General features: G+C 40.0%; 2 protein-coding genes across 3 annotated transcripts; both read right to left on the bottom strand.

Annotated features, from left to right (window-relative positions):
- Positions 1 to 126: 126 nt before the first annotated feature.
- LOC112954068 (butyrophilin subfamily 2 member A1-like) lies at positions 127 to 7,372 on the bottom strand. Its single transcript, XM_026047216.1, has 11 exons — positions 7,102 to 7,372; positions 6,082 to 6,354; positions 5,487 to 5,585; positions 4,699 to 4,725; positions 3,954 to 3,980; positions 3,298 to 3,324; positions 2,456 to 2,482; positions 1,959 to 1,985; positions 1,660 to 1,680; positions 1,515 to 1,541; positions 127 to 942 (listed from the first exon to the last, which is right to left on the bottom strand). Exons 1-11 carry the CDS (start codon positions 7,166 to 7,168, stop codon positions 431 to 433), a joined length of 1,134 nt encoding a protein of 377 aa, XP_025903001.1. The 5' UTR covers positions 7,169 to 7,372; the 3' UTR covers positions 127 to 430.
- Positions 7,373 to 8,645: 1,273 nt separating this feature from the next.
- Positions 8,646 to 14,691, bottom strand: LOC112954076 (soluble scavenger receptor cysteine-rich domain-containing protein SSC5D-like). Of its 2 annotated transcripts, none has more exons than XM_026047223.1 (7): positions 14,605 to 14,691; positions 12,852 to 12,878; positions 11,855 to 12,184; positions 11,115 to 11,444; positions 10,188 to 10,517; positions 9,317 to 9,646; positions 8,646 to 8,925 (listed from the first exon to the last, which is right to left on the bottom strand). In XM_026047223.1, exons 1-7 carry the CDS (start codon positions 14,633 to 14,635, stop codon positions 8,891 to 8,893), a joined length of 1,413 nt encoding a protein of 470 aa, XP_025903008.1. In that variant the 5' UTR covers positions 14,636 to 14,691; the 3' UTR covers positions 8,646 to 8,890. The 2 variants fall into 2 exon arrangements, with proteins under 2 accessions (XP_025903008.1, XP_025903009.1); XM_026047224.1 differs by having other exon boundaries at positions 11,855 to 12,181.
- Positions 14,692 to 15,429: the final 738 nt, after the last annotated feature.

The following is a 15,429-nucleotide window of genomic DNA, read 5'->3' as shown; positions in this document are numbered from 1 at the left end:
CCAGTATGCCCAGATACAATTTAGAATTAGATTAAAAAGAAATGTACACAATTTAGAAATTAAATTTTCATCACAGGTTCCTCAATTTGTATAACATTTGTTGACATTAACGTTCTTCCTAGTAAGTCAGATCTATGGATTTATTGAGCAAAGGGAATACATAATAAATGTAAAAAAAAAAAAAATACATGTAAACAAATTCATGCTCCTTTTGTCCAGGCAAAATACGTCATATGAAATATCAGGATTTTTACAAAATCAATTCTCAGCAGGAGATGAAGACCTTCGAGGACCTTGAGAAAATACTTCTTTCTCAGGCACAGTTTTAAGCAGGCTAAGATCATTTTTTTTCTTCTCCTCTCTATGTCCTCTGTGATGTTATCAATATATTAATTAATATATTGTTATCAATATATTAATCTCGTCTTGGTCACGTGAAAGCTTTAGGCAATGGCTCGGGAATGGTGACAGGCCGTATCCCCAGCCACTTGTCATCAGGGCCTGGATTAAAGAAAGGATAAAACTTCCCAGAAAAATCATCACGGATAGACCCAAGAAGACCCTTTTCATCAACATTATAGAACGAAAGTGTCTTTTCCTCCAGATCCAGGGCAACGCCAACGACAGGACAACGCTCTGAAATTCCTAGATCCTTTCCATCGCTTAGAATATATTTTCCCTGGCAAAAACGGAGACTGAAGCCTAACGGATCCGAATTACTCTTCTTCAGGCTATCCCGAACCTTCTCACTCAGCACTCCCAGCTCCCACTCCGGTTTGTCCCCCACTTCCACTTCCCAGTAATGGGTTTCCTTCGAGAACCCTTCGTTTGCTACGGCGACCAATTTGCTGTGGGCATCCTTCTGAATGCAGCACTTGACTCTATTTTTGTCCTTAAAGACGAGGTTTCCTGTCTTGCACGTCTCGTCCAAGGTGATATTAACTTCGGAAAGAAAAAAGAAACACACAAAGCAAGTGATATTTCTGATTATCAAGAAAAATAAACAAGAATCTGAAAGGAAGTGCCTAAAGGAAAGAAATTGCGAAATAAAAATTTAAATTGGAACACATAGTGTGACCCATTGGGACAAAAAAATCAGGAGGGGAAATAATTTCAAGCCACTACAGCAAGGAAGGAGGTAGTTAATTAATTGAGGTAGGTAATTAATTGCCATTACCCTTTTTTTCTGGTTTCACAGTGATTTATGAAATCATTATTAGGCTTATCAGGCTGATTATCAGGCTGAGAGAATTCAGACTTTCTGGTCAGACCTATCTGACAAGTTTTGTTTTGTTTTATTATTTTATTTTATTTTATTTTATTTTATTTTATTTTATTTTATTTTATTTTATTTTATTTTATTTTACTTTACTTTATTTTACTTTACTTTATTTTACTTTATTTTACTTTATTTTTAAATGAAACACAAAGCTGAAGCATCCGTTCCAACCCTGAACATCTGAAGTTATTTTAAAATGTCCCAGTTGGCACAGAAGTGAATCAACTTTGCTTACCTGCTCTGCTACGAGCTCTCCTGAATTCTGCAAGAAAATAAATTAATGATTAATTCCAACAGTACATATTCTACCGTATTTTGGAGCAGTATGTGTGTTACAGAATTATAGATTTGATAAAATTAATTTCAAGTTTTCAACTTACCCAGTTCATTCCTGGCTTTTTCTGAAATGTAAAGAAAATCACATTATATCCAAAGAAAATTTCCAAAGAAAATGATGGTCCTTCTTACAGCTATAGCTGTTCTGGACACTGAGATTGGGTTGGAAAAACTCTTTTCTAGTAAGAATGAAATATAAGAATGAGGAAAAGTGAAAAACCACAGCGATCTCCAGACGGTGGCACTGTTTATTTCCAAAGTGCTATTTCTGATCACTGATTCTTCTTATAGAAACAATTTAAAGAATTTTGAAGGACCTTCAAGTTTAAATTAATTTTCTTACCAACTTTATTCTCTGCTTCTTTAATTTCTACAAATAAACAGAATGAAAAATGAAAAGTTAGGATGATGAAAAGGGTTGAATTATGCAACAATCATACGATACAGAATTAATTTAATCATGTTTCTCTCAAGAAATATAGACATGAATTATGTAAGTTTTCTTTCATATTAAATAAGGTATTGGATGAATGCTGTCTGAGCTGAAGAAATGGAATAAACAAACAAACAGAATTATCAGAAACAGTCAGGAAGTGATTTAGAACAAGCCCTGAATGTTCTAAGGGCACAATAATTTCAATTTTAATCAATTTTTCAATAATGTTCAATTTTAATCTACATAATATAAATTTGGAAAAGCTTTTCCTAATTTAAGTACTGACAATTGCACAAAATATTGTTCTTTTCTTAAATTCATGACCTACTAAGCATGTTTTACATTAGGACTTAAAGCACGATATGCAGCACAAAATGCAAAATAGTAAAAATATGGCACTTTACCCTTGTCTGATTTGATCTGCTCCTCAACTGAAAAACAAATCAATTAAAAAAAGAAAAGCAATACAGTAAAACGCTACATTTTCAAGGCCAAAACCCACAAAACAGGACAGAGAATTATAATCTAAAAGAATGTGCTCATACAGGGAAATTGGGATTAACATTAAATTCAGAATATAGTTTAAGGTTAAACACACAACCAGGTCTTCAAAATTGATAAGACAATTTGCCCTCTTGAAAACTGTATCTTATTCCATTTAATTTGAAGGGAATCTACATGATTAGGTAAGGCTAGGTGTGTACATTGGTACCTGGAGTTATTATCCTCAATGTAATTGGAACAATTATAATTTCAAACAATTACATATCAATGTAATTGAAACATATATACACAGATATATATAGCATGCAGCATATAATATAATGTAATGTAATGTAATGTAATGTAATGTAATGTAATGTAATGTAATGTAATATAATATAATATAATATAATATAATATAATATAATATACACACATATTATATATGTGTGTATATTATTATATTTCTGAAAGAAATTAGGTTTGTATATTCTATTCTAATAATTCTAATATACACACATATTATATATATACACACATATTATATATATACACACATATTATATTATATATGTGTGTAGATTAGAAATTAGAAATATGTGTGTATATTAGAATTATTAGAATAGAATTAGAATTATTAGAATAGAAGGAGCTTTCCAGTGTGACCACTCTGCTGTAATACTGTAATTTTTGGACTTACAAAAACTTCTTCCACCCAAAGAATACTCAAATTTAATATAAAAAAGTCAAAACACAGTCATACCTATCCGCTCGTTGAGCTGCGATATTTCTGAAAGAAACTAGGTTTGTATAGTTAAAAAGCAATTTTTTTTTAATCTGTAATTTGAAAAAATCACAACTATTTCAATCAGGACATTTCAAATTTGTTAGCTGTTATTACATGTTTAAATCTATTATCTAACATGGCCTTATAGGTGGTGTAATAATGTTTCCCCATGACACCTTTAGAGCTATCAGAAAAATTTCAGAAGAATTTACTAAGCCTCTGTCATTCCTTGCATGCAAGGAATATATATTTTATATCCTTATAAAGATATTGAAAGCTTATTCTTTTTAAGAATCAAGTGTTTTATTCTTTATTTTTTAAAATCTTTTATTGCTATCAATCTAAAATCCAGTGTGGACCATGATCCCAAATTAAGAACACATTAATTCATCTCAATTAGCTGATTGAACCATTTTCAAGACCAAATATTGAGCAAATAAATACCAGCCATAAATCAAAATTATTCATGCAATGAATTGTCTTCATTTTCTCTAAACAACCACCATAAAAAATGTTTAAATAAAAAAAAATTTCAACAAAAAAGTAAGCACTGATATTTCCTGAATTCATCTTTCATCCGGATGAGAAAGATTTATTGATAGAAATTATTGTAAAAAAGCTGCTTTACTTACCTTTTTCAAGTTCAGATTTTGCATTTACTGTGAATAGGGGAAAATATGTTATAATCCTAAAGAAAATTCTTAAAATAGTACCATTTTTTAGATTATACAAAAAGACTATACTTTGTGACACCCAGCTTTATTTTCTTTGAAGTTCCAAATTCAAAGAAATTCAGGGACCAACATCTAAATTTATAATTTGTGGATGATTTATTATATCCTGAGTTTTATTTCACATGTAATAGTAAATATTTTAACAGCAAATTTCTGAGTTATTTCTTGGCTGGCAGCTTATCCCATATAGTACGGCAAAAGAGTATTTTCTGTCCTTTAGGATGTTTTTGCTTAAAACACCGTCCAATAGGTAGCATAAAATGCCATCCATTAGCTTTACACTGCACCACTTACGTACAAAAAATAAATGAATAAATAAAAATAATTTAAATTTAAAATAAAATAAAATAAAATAAAATAAAATAAAATAAAATAAAATAAAATAAAATAAAATAAAATAAAATAAAATAAAAAATAAAAAATAAAATAAAATAATTTAAAAGACTGAAAATAACCATACAGTATATATTTAGCAAGCGGAAAACTTAGATTCTAAGTTTGCAAGACGAACCTTTAGCTCAAAGGGCTTAAAATCCTTATACAAAATCCTTATCCCATATTCTATACAATATAAAGGGCTAACACTGTTTAAATTGGGACATATCCTTCAAAATGCTGAAATATGGTATTTATTAGAACTTACATGCACGAGCCATTGTCTTATTGTTCTCTGAGAAAGAGGAAGGAAGGAGGGGAAAAGGGAAGAGAAAACGGAAATATGTTATTTTTCTTTCTTTCTTTCTTTCTTTCTTTCTTTCTTTCTTTCTTTCTTTCTTTCTTTCTTTCTTTCTTTCTTTCTTTCTGGTTTTTGAATGAAGCTTTTCATGCTTCTTCAGGGTTGTGGATCATATTTGATGAAGGACAATGTATTTCCAAAATATCTTGGGGTACATGTACTTAAACCTACCATCAAAATTTTACCAAGAAAAACATGACAAATCACACAGAATTTAATAACTTAATCTATTGACATTGAAAGCAGAGAAAATGCAGACTTTATATGCTCATTTGACAGAAATTACTTGCTTGTGGAATCATGTCAATTAGAAACTAGTTTATAAAACAATAAAAGTTATTGTATATATTATAAATATATATAAATATTATATTATAAAATAATTTATATTTGCATACAGGCATATGATTCAGTTATTTGCTTGAATTAATTTATTTCATTAATGAGGTTAAGTGACACCATAGCAATGCATACGATACAGGTGTATGCCTCAAGATACTGAAATAGTTAGCAGACGCTTAAAAATTTAAATTTACCAAATTTAAATTAACAAAAACAGAGCTGAAGAATCACAGCTTGTTCAGAACCTGGGACCTTTCCCAGATAATTTCACATAGAAAATTTTAGACATAATGAGGTAAACTTTAAGTCGGACTATGCTAAGGATTCAGTCCGGAATTAAGAGTGGAACTTACTTCGGAGCTTATAGGTCGCAGCAATAACCAGCAATATGCTCAAGAGGAGGATCACCACAAAAGCAGCCAGCCAAGGGGAGGTGGCAGGAAAGAAAACATCTGCAAATTATTCACACGAGCAATTAGAAATTTCCCTGCAAAATCAAATTTGGGCATGTCTTGAGATTCACTTGGGTAAGAAATAACAATTTCTGCAAGCATTGGGGTGATCAGTATTTCTGTCCATCTTTGATGTGCACTTTTAAGAGGAAGATGGCCAATTTTAGCAAGGTAAGAACTCAATACAAGGATGGAAAAACAGCTTTGAGTGTGTCAAGATGCAGAACAAAAAACTTTATTTGCTCTGCTTCCCATCCTCCCAAAATATCAGTAAACATTTGTCATTTTTTTGTCAAAAATTGCAAACAAATGCAATTGCAAAAGTAGGAATTTCACACAGCAGAATTTGCAAAAAAAACTGCAACAGAATTTTTGCAAACAAAAGTAAAAGTAGGAATTTCATGCAACAGAATTTGCAAAAAAACTTGCAACAGATTTTTTTGCAAAAAAAGGCAAAAGTAGGAATTTCACGCAACAGAATCTGAATCATCCTCACCTGCAATGACAACTGAAGACTCTGTTGACGTTTTCAGCGTTTTATCAATTATTTTGCAGGACACCGAATTTCCAGATTCTGGTTGTAGAAGCAGGGAGCTGCTGGCATCAGCGTTGCTGGCGCCAGCGTTGAGCGGCGTTCCGGTGAAATTTTCCCCTTTACTGTCTGTCCACAGCATGTGAACTTCAGAAAAGAGCCTCTCGGAAGAGCATTTGAGTCTGATGCCGTTGCCCTCATAATCATCCAGGACGATCAGAGGACTGTGGCCACGACCTGCAGGAGTGAGAGACGGACGGGTTAGCTGGGCTTGCTGCTTTTAAACACAAGGGAAATAAGTCAACGAGAAGTTTTGCAATTATCCGTGTTTTCCCGTGGAAGCTACAACTTGCAAACAGCTCCTCACACCAAAAAAATAAAAATTAAAATTAAAAATTAGAAACTAAAAACTAAAATTAAAAATTAGAAACTAAAAGTTAAAAATTAGAAACTAAAAATTAAAATTAGAAACTAAAAATTAAAAAAGAAACTAAAACTAAAAATTAAAAACTAAAAACTAAAAATTAAAAATTAAAAATTAAAAATTAAAAATTAAAAATTAAAAATTAAAAAAAGGAGGAAATGGAATTCCCTAGAGAGTGTTTCATTCCCTCTTAAGATTAATGAGGAGCATCTGAAAATGCTGGTCTTTTTGAATTAATTATATGGGTAGCTTAGATAAGCAGCTAGGATTCAAATGCCCGGGTTTCATATCTCTCGTTGGGCATCTCAAATCCCCAGATATTCATCTATATTCACTGAAATCCACATAAATTAATGATTTAAGTCCGGGCCTACACTTTTAATTGAGAAGAAGCCGGTGAACATTGGGAGGTATCAATTAAAATATATTCATGCTTTTAGAAATAGTTTAGAAATAAATAGTTTAGAAAAAAAATAGTTTAGAAAAAAAATTTAGAAATAAATAGAATAGGAAAAAATAGAAATAAAGAGTTAAATTAATCTATTAAAGGGCAAAATTACCTGCAGTGGGGTGGTGTGTAGATACCAAGATGAAGATGACTGCTGTCAACTGGAGCAAGAGCCCCATACCAATCCGTGAAGTGAATCACAAGGACGCCCTGGATTCAAACCCCACAAATATAGATTCTGCTGTAAGAGTAAAGATGGAATGGGAGCAAAATAAACATGTTAAAAGAAATCTTATGTTTTTATGCGTACATGGAAACTTGTCAGATGGAAGAAAAAAGCAGCCTCAAATTGTGCCTCCTTCCTTCCTACAGTTGCCAAATACAAATACTGGCCAAAAAATAAAAATAAAATTATAGAACAAAACCACGAAAATGAAAATAAAGAGCAATTCTTAAATTTCCTGCTAGATACTGTGTGGTGACCCCACGTTGCTGCAGAGCTGGCGTTGAAACCACAGCAGCGAACCCCCTAAGCAGGAAGAAAGTCCTTGCCCGTTGAGCACAAGAGCTCCACGCCTAGATGAGAAGATGGAAGGGCAACAGAAATGAAAGCAAAACCTGATATATGAGTCAAGAGACACCAATTGAAACGGGAGGTGCCACCTGAATTTGGGGAAGAACTTCTTGATTATGAGGTGCATGAGAGCAGGCTGTCCAACGAGGGGTAAAGTCTTCTGCTCTGGTGGTATTCCTGCCTGGATGCAATCCTGTGCAACGTGCCTTAGGTGAGCACGCTCGTGCAAGGGATTTGGGGAGGATGATTTCCAAAGGTCCCTCCCCAACTCTGACGTTCTGTAATGCTGTGATTCGGGACCCATCCTGAGGTGCCTGGAGATATCTCAGCATGCTTGAGGATTGTGTGTCTCTCCCAAGAAGACACTCAGACAAAAACATACACAAAACTGAGATTACAGCATTTCCAGAGACAAAATCACAGAGGCAACCTAAAAACCTGGAGTTTTTTTCAGAACAATACCCCAGACATCTGCCAATCACCACAAAACCACAACACAAAGACTCCATAGAGGTGTAAGAGGAAGACACCAGCTCGGTTGTTGTCTTACACCAACGGAGGTGTAAGAAAGCCTTTCAAACTCTTCTCTTCTGGCACAACCGAATGATTTTTCTAGCAAAAAAAATATCCACCAACCTGTAGATTATCCGCACGACCCTGGACTTCTAGAAATGCAGTTGCAGGAAATCCTTGACCATGCACATGGACTGGTGGAACCTTTGAACCCTACCAGCCACTGGTTTGATAGTAATAAAGCTGCTCCTTTGAGTTCCTCGAGTTATCTATTAACAGGGTAATGCAACAGGACAATCATTAGACCTCTCCGAGTGGGGAAGAAAGAAGGGCTGTGGATTTACGCTATTCATGGCCAAGTACTTTGCCAAAAGAAAGGTCTAAAAATGATTACTGAAGATCTTAAGTACTTAGCAAAGAGGAAACACAGAATATAGGGAAAGAGGCAAAGCACAAGCAAATCAAGCAGGTAAAAAAGGAGTAGGAATAAAGGTGTCTATAGCCAAACCTTAATTGCTTAAATTACACACAATTGCTTAAAATCACACACAAAATTTCAAGGGAGTATGGAAGCTTTATTGATGTTTGGTGATGTTTGCTTTCCAGTGGGAATGATTTGCTTGGCTTGGTTTTCCATCAGTGCAATTACATCTGAGTCTGCAGCTCCTCCAAGGGATGAGAGGACAGTTTTGCCAAGCCATGGATCCAGTCCCGTCGCATCGGTCTTCTGTGACGTCCTTCCCCTTTACCCTTCCAGTTGAGTCTTGACGGTCCATTTCCAAGGTCAACGTGGTCTTGGGGGCCAATGAGGCTCTCATGATTCTTCCAGCTCCTCCAAGTTCGTGTTAACTGCCAAGAAAGGGAACACAGTAAAGCAAGATCTGCCCTCAGGAATATTCTGACACGAGAATTGAGGTACAAGTGTACTCTGCTCCCAAAGAAGGTCTTTGAGTCAGATCATACCAATATGATTGCGTTGGTTGACAAAGGGAGGCTTGCTATCCACAAAACTCCCTTCTCGGGATTTTCCCTGCAGGACTTATCTCAATTATCTGCCCTCCTAAGCAGATAATCCATTCTCTGCATGGCTCCTTCCTGCACCATTTTCTATGTCTCGATCAGCGTGGTTCTGTGAGGAAAGCTCCTCTGTGATTTCCTTTGTGTCCCCTGTAGTCCATCGTCCTGGACCTGCCAAAACCATTCTCACAACACTTCAGGTGCTTCAGTAACCAGCAATTACCTGCACAAATCACACTGGCATCTTCTCCATGGTAGCAATTGTGTTCACCCCACGGCCTGGCGGGGCAGTCGAAGATGCTGTCCTCCGTCCCCGTGCAGTTCACGTCGTCCAGCCAGATGATGTCCGACCCTCGTCCGAAGCGAGCAGCTCCCGGCGCCGACAGCGGCGACCCACAGCCAACCTGCTTGCACACTGCCTTGGCGTCCTTCACGTCCCAGTCGTCATCGCACACGGTGCCCCACTGCTTGTCATGGAGCACTTCAACTCTCCCGGCACACCTGTTTGGGCCGTCCACCAGCCGGACTGGTCCCAGTTCAGGGACATCTACATCTGAACAGATCCCAAGAAAAGATCCCAAGAAAAGAAAGGCTTAGAGAGCTTCATATGTGTCCCTTCCCTGGAAAATATGAGCAGCCAGGGGAGGCTTTGCTGTCTCTCCTAAAAATGTGCCAAAGATTCATTTTCATTGCATCCAGCTTTCTCCAGAGAGGGAAAGCAGGCAGAAATCCAAGAGTGAGAGAAAGGGCAGGTCTAAACATTCTCCATTTTCATGCATGGCGCTCCATTTTCATGCATGGCGATGGGCTCTGTTGGGTGACTGGTTCAAGGAGTGTGTTGATGACAATTACGCCTGAGGGAACCACCGTGGTCTCAGGTAGGAGAAGACTGAATGCTGCTCTAGGCATGGCACCACTTCCAAAACTGCTGCTTACCACTGCTCTGTGTCCTGAACCAGAGAATCATGGAATCATAGACACAGAAAGTCTTGCTTTCTATATGTCTTGGGGTCACCCCTCATTTGAACACGGAGTGTGTATATGGTAGGATTCGACCACTCAATTCCCCAACATGTGGACCATGGAGAGGTTACCTGAGCACTCCACGCTGGCGTCTTCCACGTGGTTGCAGGTATTTTCTCCCAAAGGCTTCGCCTCGCATTCGGTGAGGGCCGCCTCTGTCCCCGTGCAGTTCAGGTCGCTCAACCAGATCCTGCCTTTCCCTTCTCCGTATTTGGAATTTTGGGGGGCTGACAGCGCCGTCCCGCAGCCCAGCTGCTTGCACACGATGCCTGCCTCCCGCAGATCCCAGCCGTCGTCACACACGGTTCCCCAGACGTTCTTGTGCAGTACCTCCACTCTCCCGGAGCAGCGGCTGGGGCCGTCCACGAGGCGGACAGAAGTGGACACGGTAATCCCGGAGTCTGCAGACAGAGCCAGAGAGGAGATATCCAGGAAGACACAAGGTCGTGCAATGGCATGGTTGTAGTTCTCCTGTTTTACACCGCTCTCCTGGACAATTCCTAGCACCCCGCACGCTGCATTGTCCCATGCAGAGCTTTCTCTCCATCAGAAATGCAGCTGTCTCAGTGATGGACATAATATCAGTCTTTACCCAACACACAGGGAAATAAAACAGGTAGATATCATGTCCAGGGCTAGTTGTCCTGTTTTTAAACAAATTAATTATCTAGTAAACGAGCCAGGGCACAGAGAGCGTTAAGTCCTGAGTTTGATAAAATGACTTGTTAGTCACCATAAAGGATGGACCCTAAGTCTGATCTGGAAAAAGAAATGCCACAGAGCATCTCTGTGGACCGAGAGGAGAAAGTCTTCCAGACCCAAGAAGTACAAGGAGCCCAAACCACTGTCAGGAACCACCTCTGGTTTGAACGAACACCCACCAGCTTGCACGAACTCACGAGATGAAAGGCCAAGTTTAAAGCCTTATTCCCTTCCAGAACTATTTGTGAGGACGTCTCAACCTGTGGCTAGCAGAACACGGAGAACACAAATATTACCTGAGCAAATGGCACCGGCATCTTCCCCGTGGTAACAATTGTGTTCCCCCCAGGGCCTCGCCTGGCATTCGGAGATGGTATTTTCTGTCCCATTGCAGTTGACGTCATCCAGCCAGATAGTGTCGATTCCTCGCCCAAATTTAGCTCCGACGGGGGCCAGCACCGCATCCCCGCACCCCAGCTGCCGGCACACCACTTGGGCATCGTCCATATCCCAGCGGTCGTGGCACACGGTGCCCCACTGCTCTTCGTGGAGCACCTCAACTCTGCCAGCACATCTGTTTGGGCCGCCCACCAGCCGGATTGGCCCTGGCTCAGCTACTTCATTTTCTGGGAAAAAAAATAAAACAAATCAAGGGTGAAATAAATTTGAAAAGGGTTTCAGTGAAACTGGTATCACGAGGGGAGCAGAGTCTCTTAGGATGCAGCAAAGTTGTCCACTTCCCAACTGACTGTCAAGGGTTGGGAGCAAGGGATGTCAAGGACATCCTTCCCAACTTTTGACATAACGAAGATTGAAGGAAGCATGGCAACGTGGAGGCTGTGGGGAGTGAAAGGGCACTGTCTTGGTCCACTCCCAGCGCTGTAGCTTGTTTCAGCTCAGCGAATTACGATGCAACTCATTTGGGTAAGAAAGTGGATCCCAACAGGGTCTATTTGCATCCCTAGAAGTTGCACCATGGGCCACCTTGAGGCAAAAGGGCCAGGGTGGCCCAAAACAAGAAATATTTGGAGCTTACCCGAGCACTCCACACTGGCGTCTTCCACGTGGTTGCAGACGTTCTCTCCTAACGGCTTTGCCTCACATTCAGCAAGGGAAGCTTCTCTCCCCGTGCAGTTGAGCTCGCTCAACCAGACTTTGCCCTTCCCTTCTCCATATCTGGACTCTCGAGGAGCTGACAGCGCTGTCCCACAGCCCAGCTGCCTGCAGACCACCTTTGCTTCCCTCAGGTCCCAGCCGTCGTCGCACACGGTCCCCCAGGTATCCTTGTGAAGCACCTCGACTCGCCCAGAGCACTTATTGGGACCATCCACCAGGCGGACCTCTAATTTATCCGTGTCTACATCTTCTGGAGAAAAAAAAAGGAAAAAAAAGACACCTTAGGGTGCCAAGAGGGAAAGGGAAAAGAGTGTTCGTCCTCCACACAAAGACCTGGCTGCCCAAATCATGGCCAAATCCTGAGGAACAAGAGCCTGGGGTACTGTAAAAACCAGGGTACTGTAAAGTATTTTTTCTCTTTGCATAGGGTTTTTGCTTTTGCATGGATGTGAAGTAAAAGTAATGTAGAGATTGAAAATACCAGGTCCCCAAAACCTGAAATAACTCCATAGTGGCTCAGGAAGGAGACAAGGGGACACCGGACACTTCGCCTCTTGATGATAAGACTCTAGTCATGTTCCTACAACATGTTCCTACCACGTGTACCTAGTTCCGTTTTAGCTTTGCTAAAATTAATTAATTAATCAATTAATTAATTAATGAAAGCATCTGTCTTAAATGTTCCCTTCATCCAGAGACCTCCAATATGGAACCAACTGCACCTCAAAAACTACACAGGAGGTAGGGTCGGTTCTTCTCTGTTGGCTGAGAATACGGTACGTACAGGAGCAAGATCTGCATCAAAATCTCTTAATTCTGAGCACTATGCTTAATCTCTGGTTGGGTGTAGCATTAATCTGCAGGACCTTTTATGAGGTAGGCTGACTTGTGCTCCGCTCTGTGCCGCAAATACTGACCTGCCAGGAGGACACCAGCAAAGGAAGCTGAAATATATAAAAAAAAAATAGGTCGTTAGTGTCTATCTGATAAAACTTGTCTATCTTGTGTAAAACTTGGAATTTCAGGATATCAGAGCGTCAGGCAAGAGACACGATGTTGTTAGAGCCTGTGGCTGTTCTCATTCTCCCAAGTCCAGCTCTCCATGGGTTCTCCATACCTTCGAACCCTAGAACTTTCTTGATAAAGTGATCAGATAGCGAGAAAAAATAAAACAAAAGAGAAGTATGTTGGGGAAAAAAACCTTTGAAATTTGAAAATACCTTAATAGATCAGTTAGGATTCTTCTCACCCATATTCAATCATCTAAAACTCAGTTTCCAAACTGAATTAGTTATCTATGCTTGAGTTCTTTGACTTATCTCACCCTTGGTCAGTGTCCAGCAGAAGATTGAGTTGCTTGCTGGAGGTTTTTATCTCTCCCTAGAGACTTTGATTTAACACGCAACTCTTAGCCAAAAAAATAAGAAAAAAGAATACGAAAACAGATAAGAAGACATACTGGATAAACGACTGAAAGTGTGATAAGTTGTTAACAGCTCAGCATTCCTTTTTCCTGCCTGTTGGTGCCAGGTCTTGAAGAAGCATGGTGATTTCTGAACAAGGAGACACTGCACACACCCCAGGTGCAGGGCCGACATGGGAGACATCATTGGTATCAGTGAAATCCCAAAGGAACAATCCTGGGCCTCCTAATAGGGGTAGGCAAGGAAGTGTCTTCATGGTAGAATGTATCTGGAGAATGTTTCTGTTCAGATGTTTCTGCTGGGATTAAAAAGAGGCTGAGGCAAAACTAGAAGCTGAACTTGGAAAGCCTGATGGAAAACGTCCCAGAATCTGTTTGTCTTGAAGGCCCACGAAAAGGGGACTCTGTACCGCTGTATAAGGTCAGCATCAAAGAAGGTTTCAACACCAAACTTCTCCTCAGTGTAGCAGTCTGGCAAAGTCCTGGTCATTGACCAAAAAGTGACCAAAGTCTTGGTCATTGACCAAAAGTTGGTCATTGGCCAACAGCTTTGGGCAAAGGAAGAGCTGCTGGCACCAGAAAGGTCGTCAGCATTATTGCCCAGGTAAATCTCTCTTCCACACGCTATTTTGTAGTTATTTTTAAGAAATGTGGGTTGTGATTCCTGAAAGTTATGTCCATTCTCTCTGAAAAACCCCACCTTCGTTTCATCTTGGCAATCTGGAAGGCCTGCCCAAGTACAATGGTCAATGAGCATAGTCCTGCTATGCCCATTGTCTCTGCGTCTGCTCCCATTCCCACCATAAACGAACCCACAAAGGATATGGATTCAGAGCATGGGAACCCCATGAGCAGGGAAGCCCACTTTAATGAACGCTGTCTTCTTGGGAGGATTGAGATTTAGGTCTAGGATGAACCATTTAAGATGTCTGCATCAAGTAAACCAAGATGAGACTGTTTGCAGTTGTCCACTGTAGTTGTCTAATGATATCTATGATATGATTACTCATGGAATCTAAGTCTCCATAGTGAACCAGCAGAGAAGCACAAGCATTTGCTGACCAGATAATCTGGAGAAGGATTCAGCTCACTGTGAAGTAGAAGCCACAGATTGCACTTCTCCTCCTTGCAATGCGGGATTTTCCACGTGCTATGGGTTGTTGTAGGAGAAACAGTGGAAAAGGAGAATCCTGAACCATCAATAAAGAGATATCAAATCACAAAGGAAAAAAGAAAACACGACTTACCACAGAGACATGCAAGGAGGACAAGCTTCATGTTGGTAGCACAGAGACTGCGCTCTGTGTGTCAACAAGAAGGGACGCCAGGAGAGGAGATGGGACCTGCATCCAAGGGACGGGGTATTTGACAATTCCTCTAGGTCCTGACCCCTCCCCTCCATCCCCAAAGGTCCCTCTGTGCCCCATGGCAGGTACAAAAATCCAGACCTCTGCCAGGAAGTGACCGCCTCGCTGTGGGCTCTGGCATCACGTAGGCCGTGGGGTTGTGAAACCGAGCTGTTCCTGGAACCTGCTGAGCAAACAGGACATCTCAGGACAGCTGGTTCTGGACCAGAGGATAGACAGGATATTGCAAGTCATCCTCCAGGGCTGGTTTCTGGTAAATGCAGATCAGTATCAAGGATTATCCGGGAAAATGAATTTGATTCCACCCCCCTAAAGCTGACAGGAGACAGCTGCAAGCCAAAACCTCCCTATCGGGACCCAAAATCCAGTCTTGCTCTGCTTCTGGAGCCACAGGTCTGCAGGGCTGCCAGGGACCAGAAGTAGAAGGAAGGGAGGGAAGGGTTGCTTGTCCCACCATCCTGGAGCATCTTGTGCCACCATCCTGGAGCATCTTGTGCCACCGTCCTGGAGCAATGATTAACGAAAGCCAAAGTCCATTAGTCAACCCGTTCCCAAGTCGGGATGGGCATGGATGGGTTGTGGAGAGCACACCTAAGTCTACACAAGCCTTCTTGGGAGGATTTGCCCTTCACTTCCACTGTAAGAACTCTACTTCCCTCAGCTTTCCTGATGAGTTTCTCACTTCTTCTCCAAATATAATATTAA

The sequence above is a fragment of the Nothoprocta perdicaria genome, unplaced genomic scaffold (assembly GCF_003342845.1).
Source record: "Nothoprocta perdicaria isolate Ctin4 unplaced genomic scaffold, notPer1 scaffold_482, whole genome shotgun sequence".
Classification (NCBI taxonomy): Eukaryota; Metazoa; Chordata; class Aves; order Tinamiformes; family Tinamidae; genus Nothoprocta; species Nothoprocta perdicaria.
The sequence above is the reverse complement of the archived record's forward strand: the minus strand, read 5'-3'. Positions and strand labels throughout refer to the sequence as shown.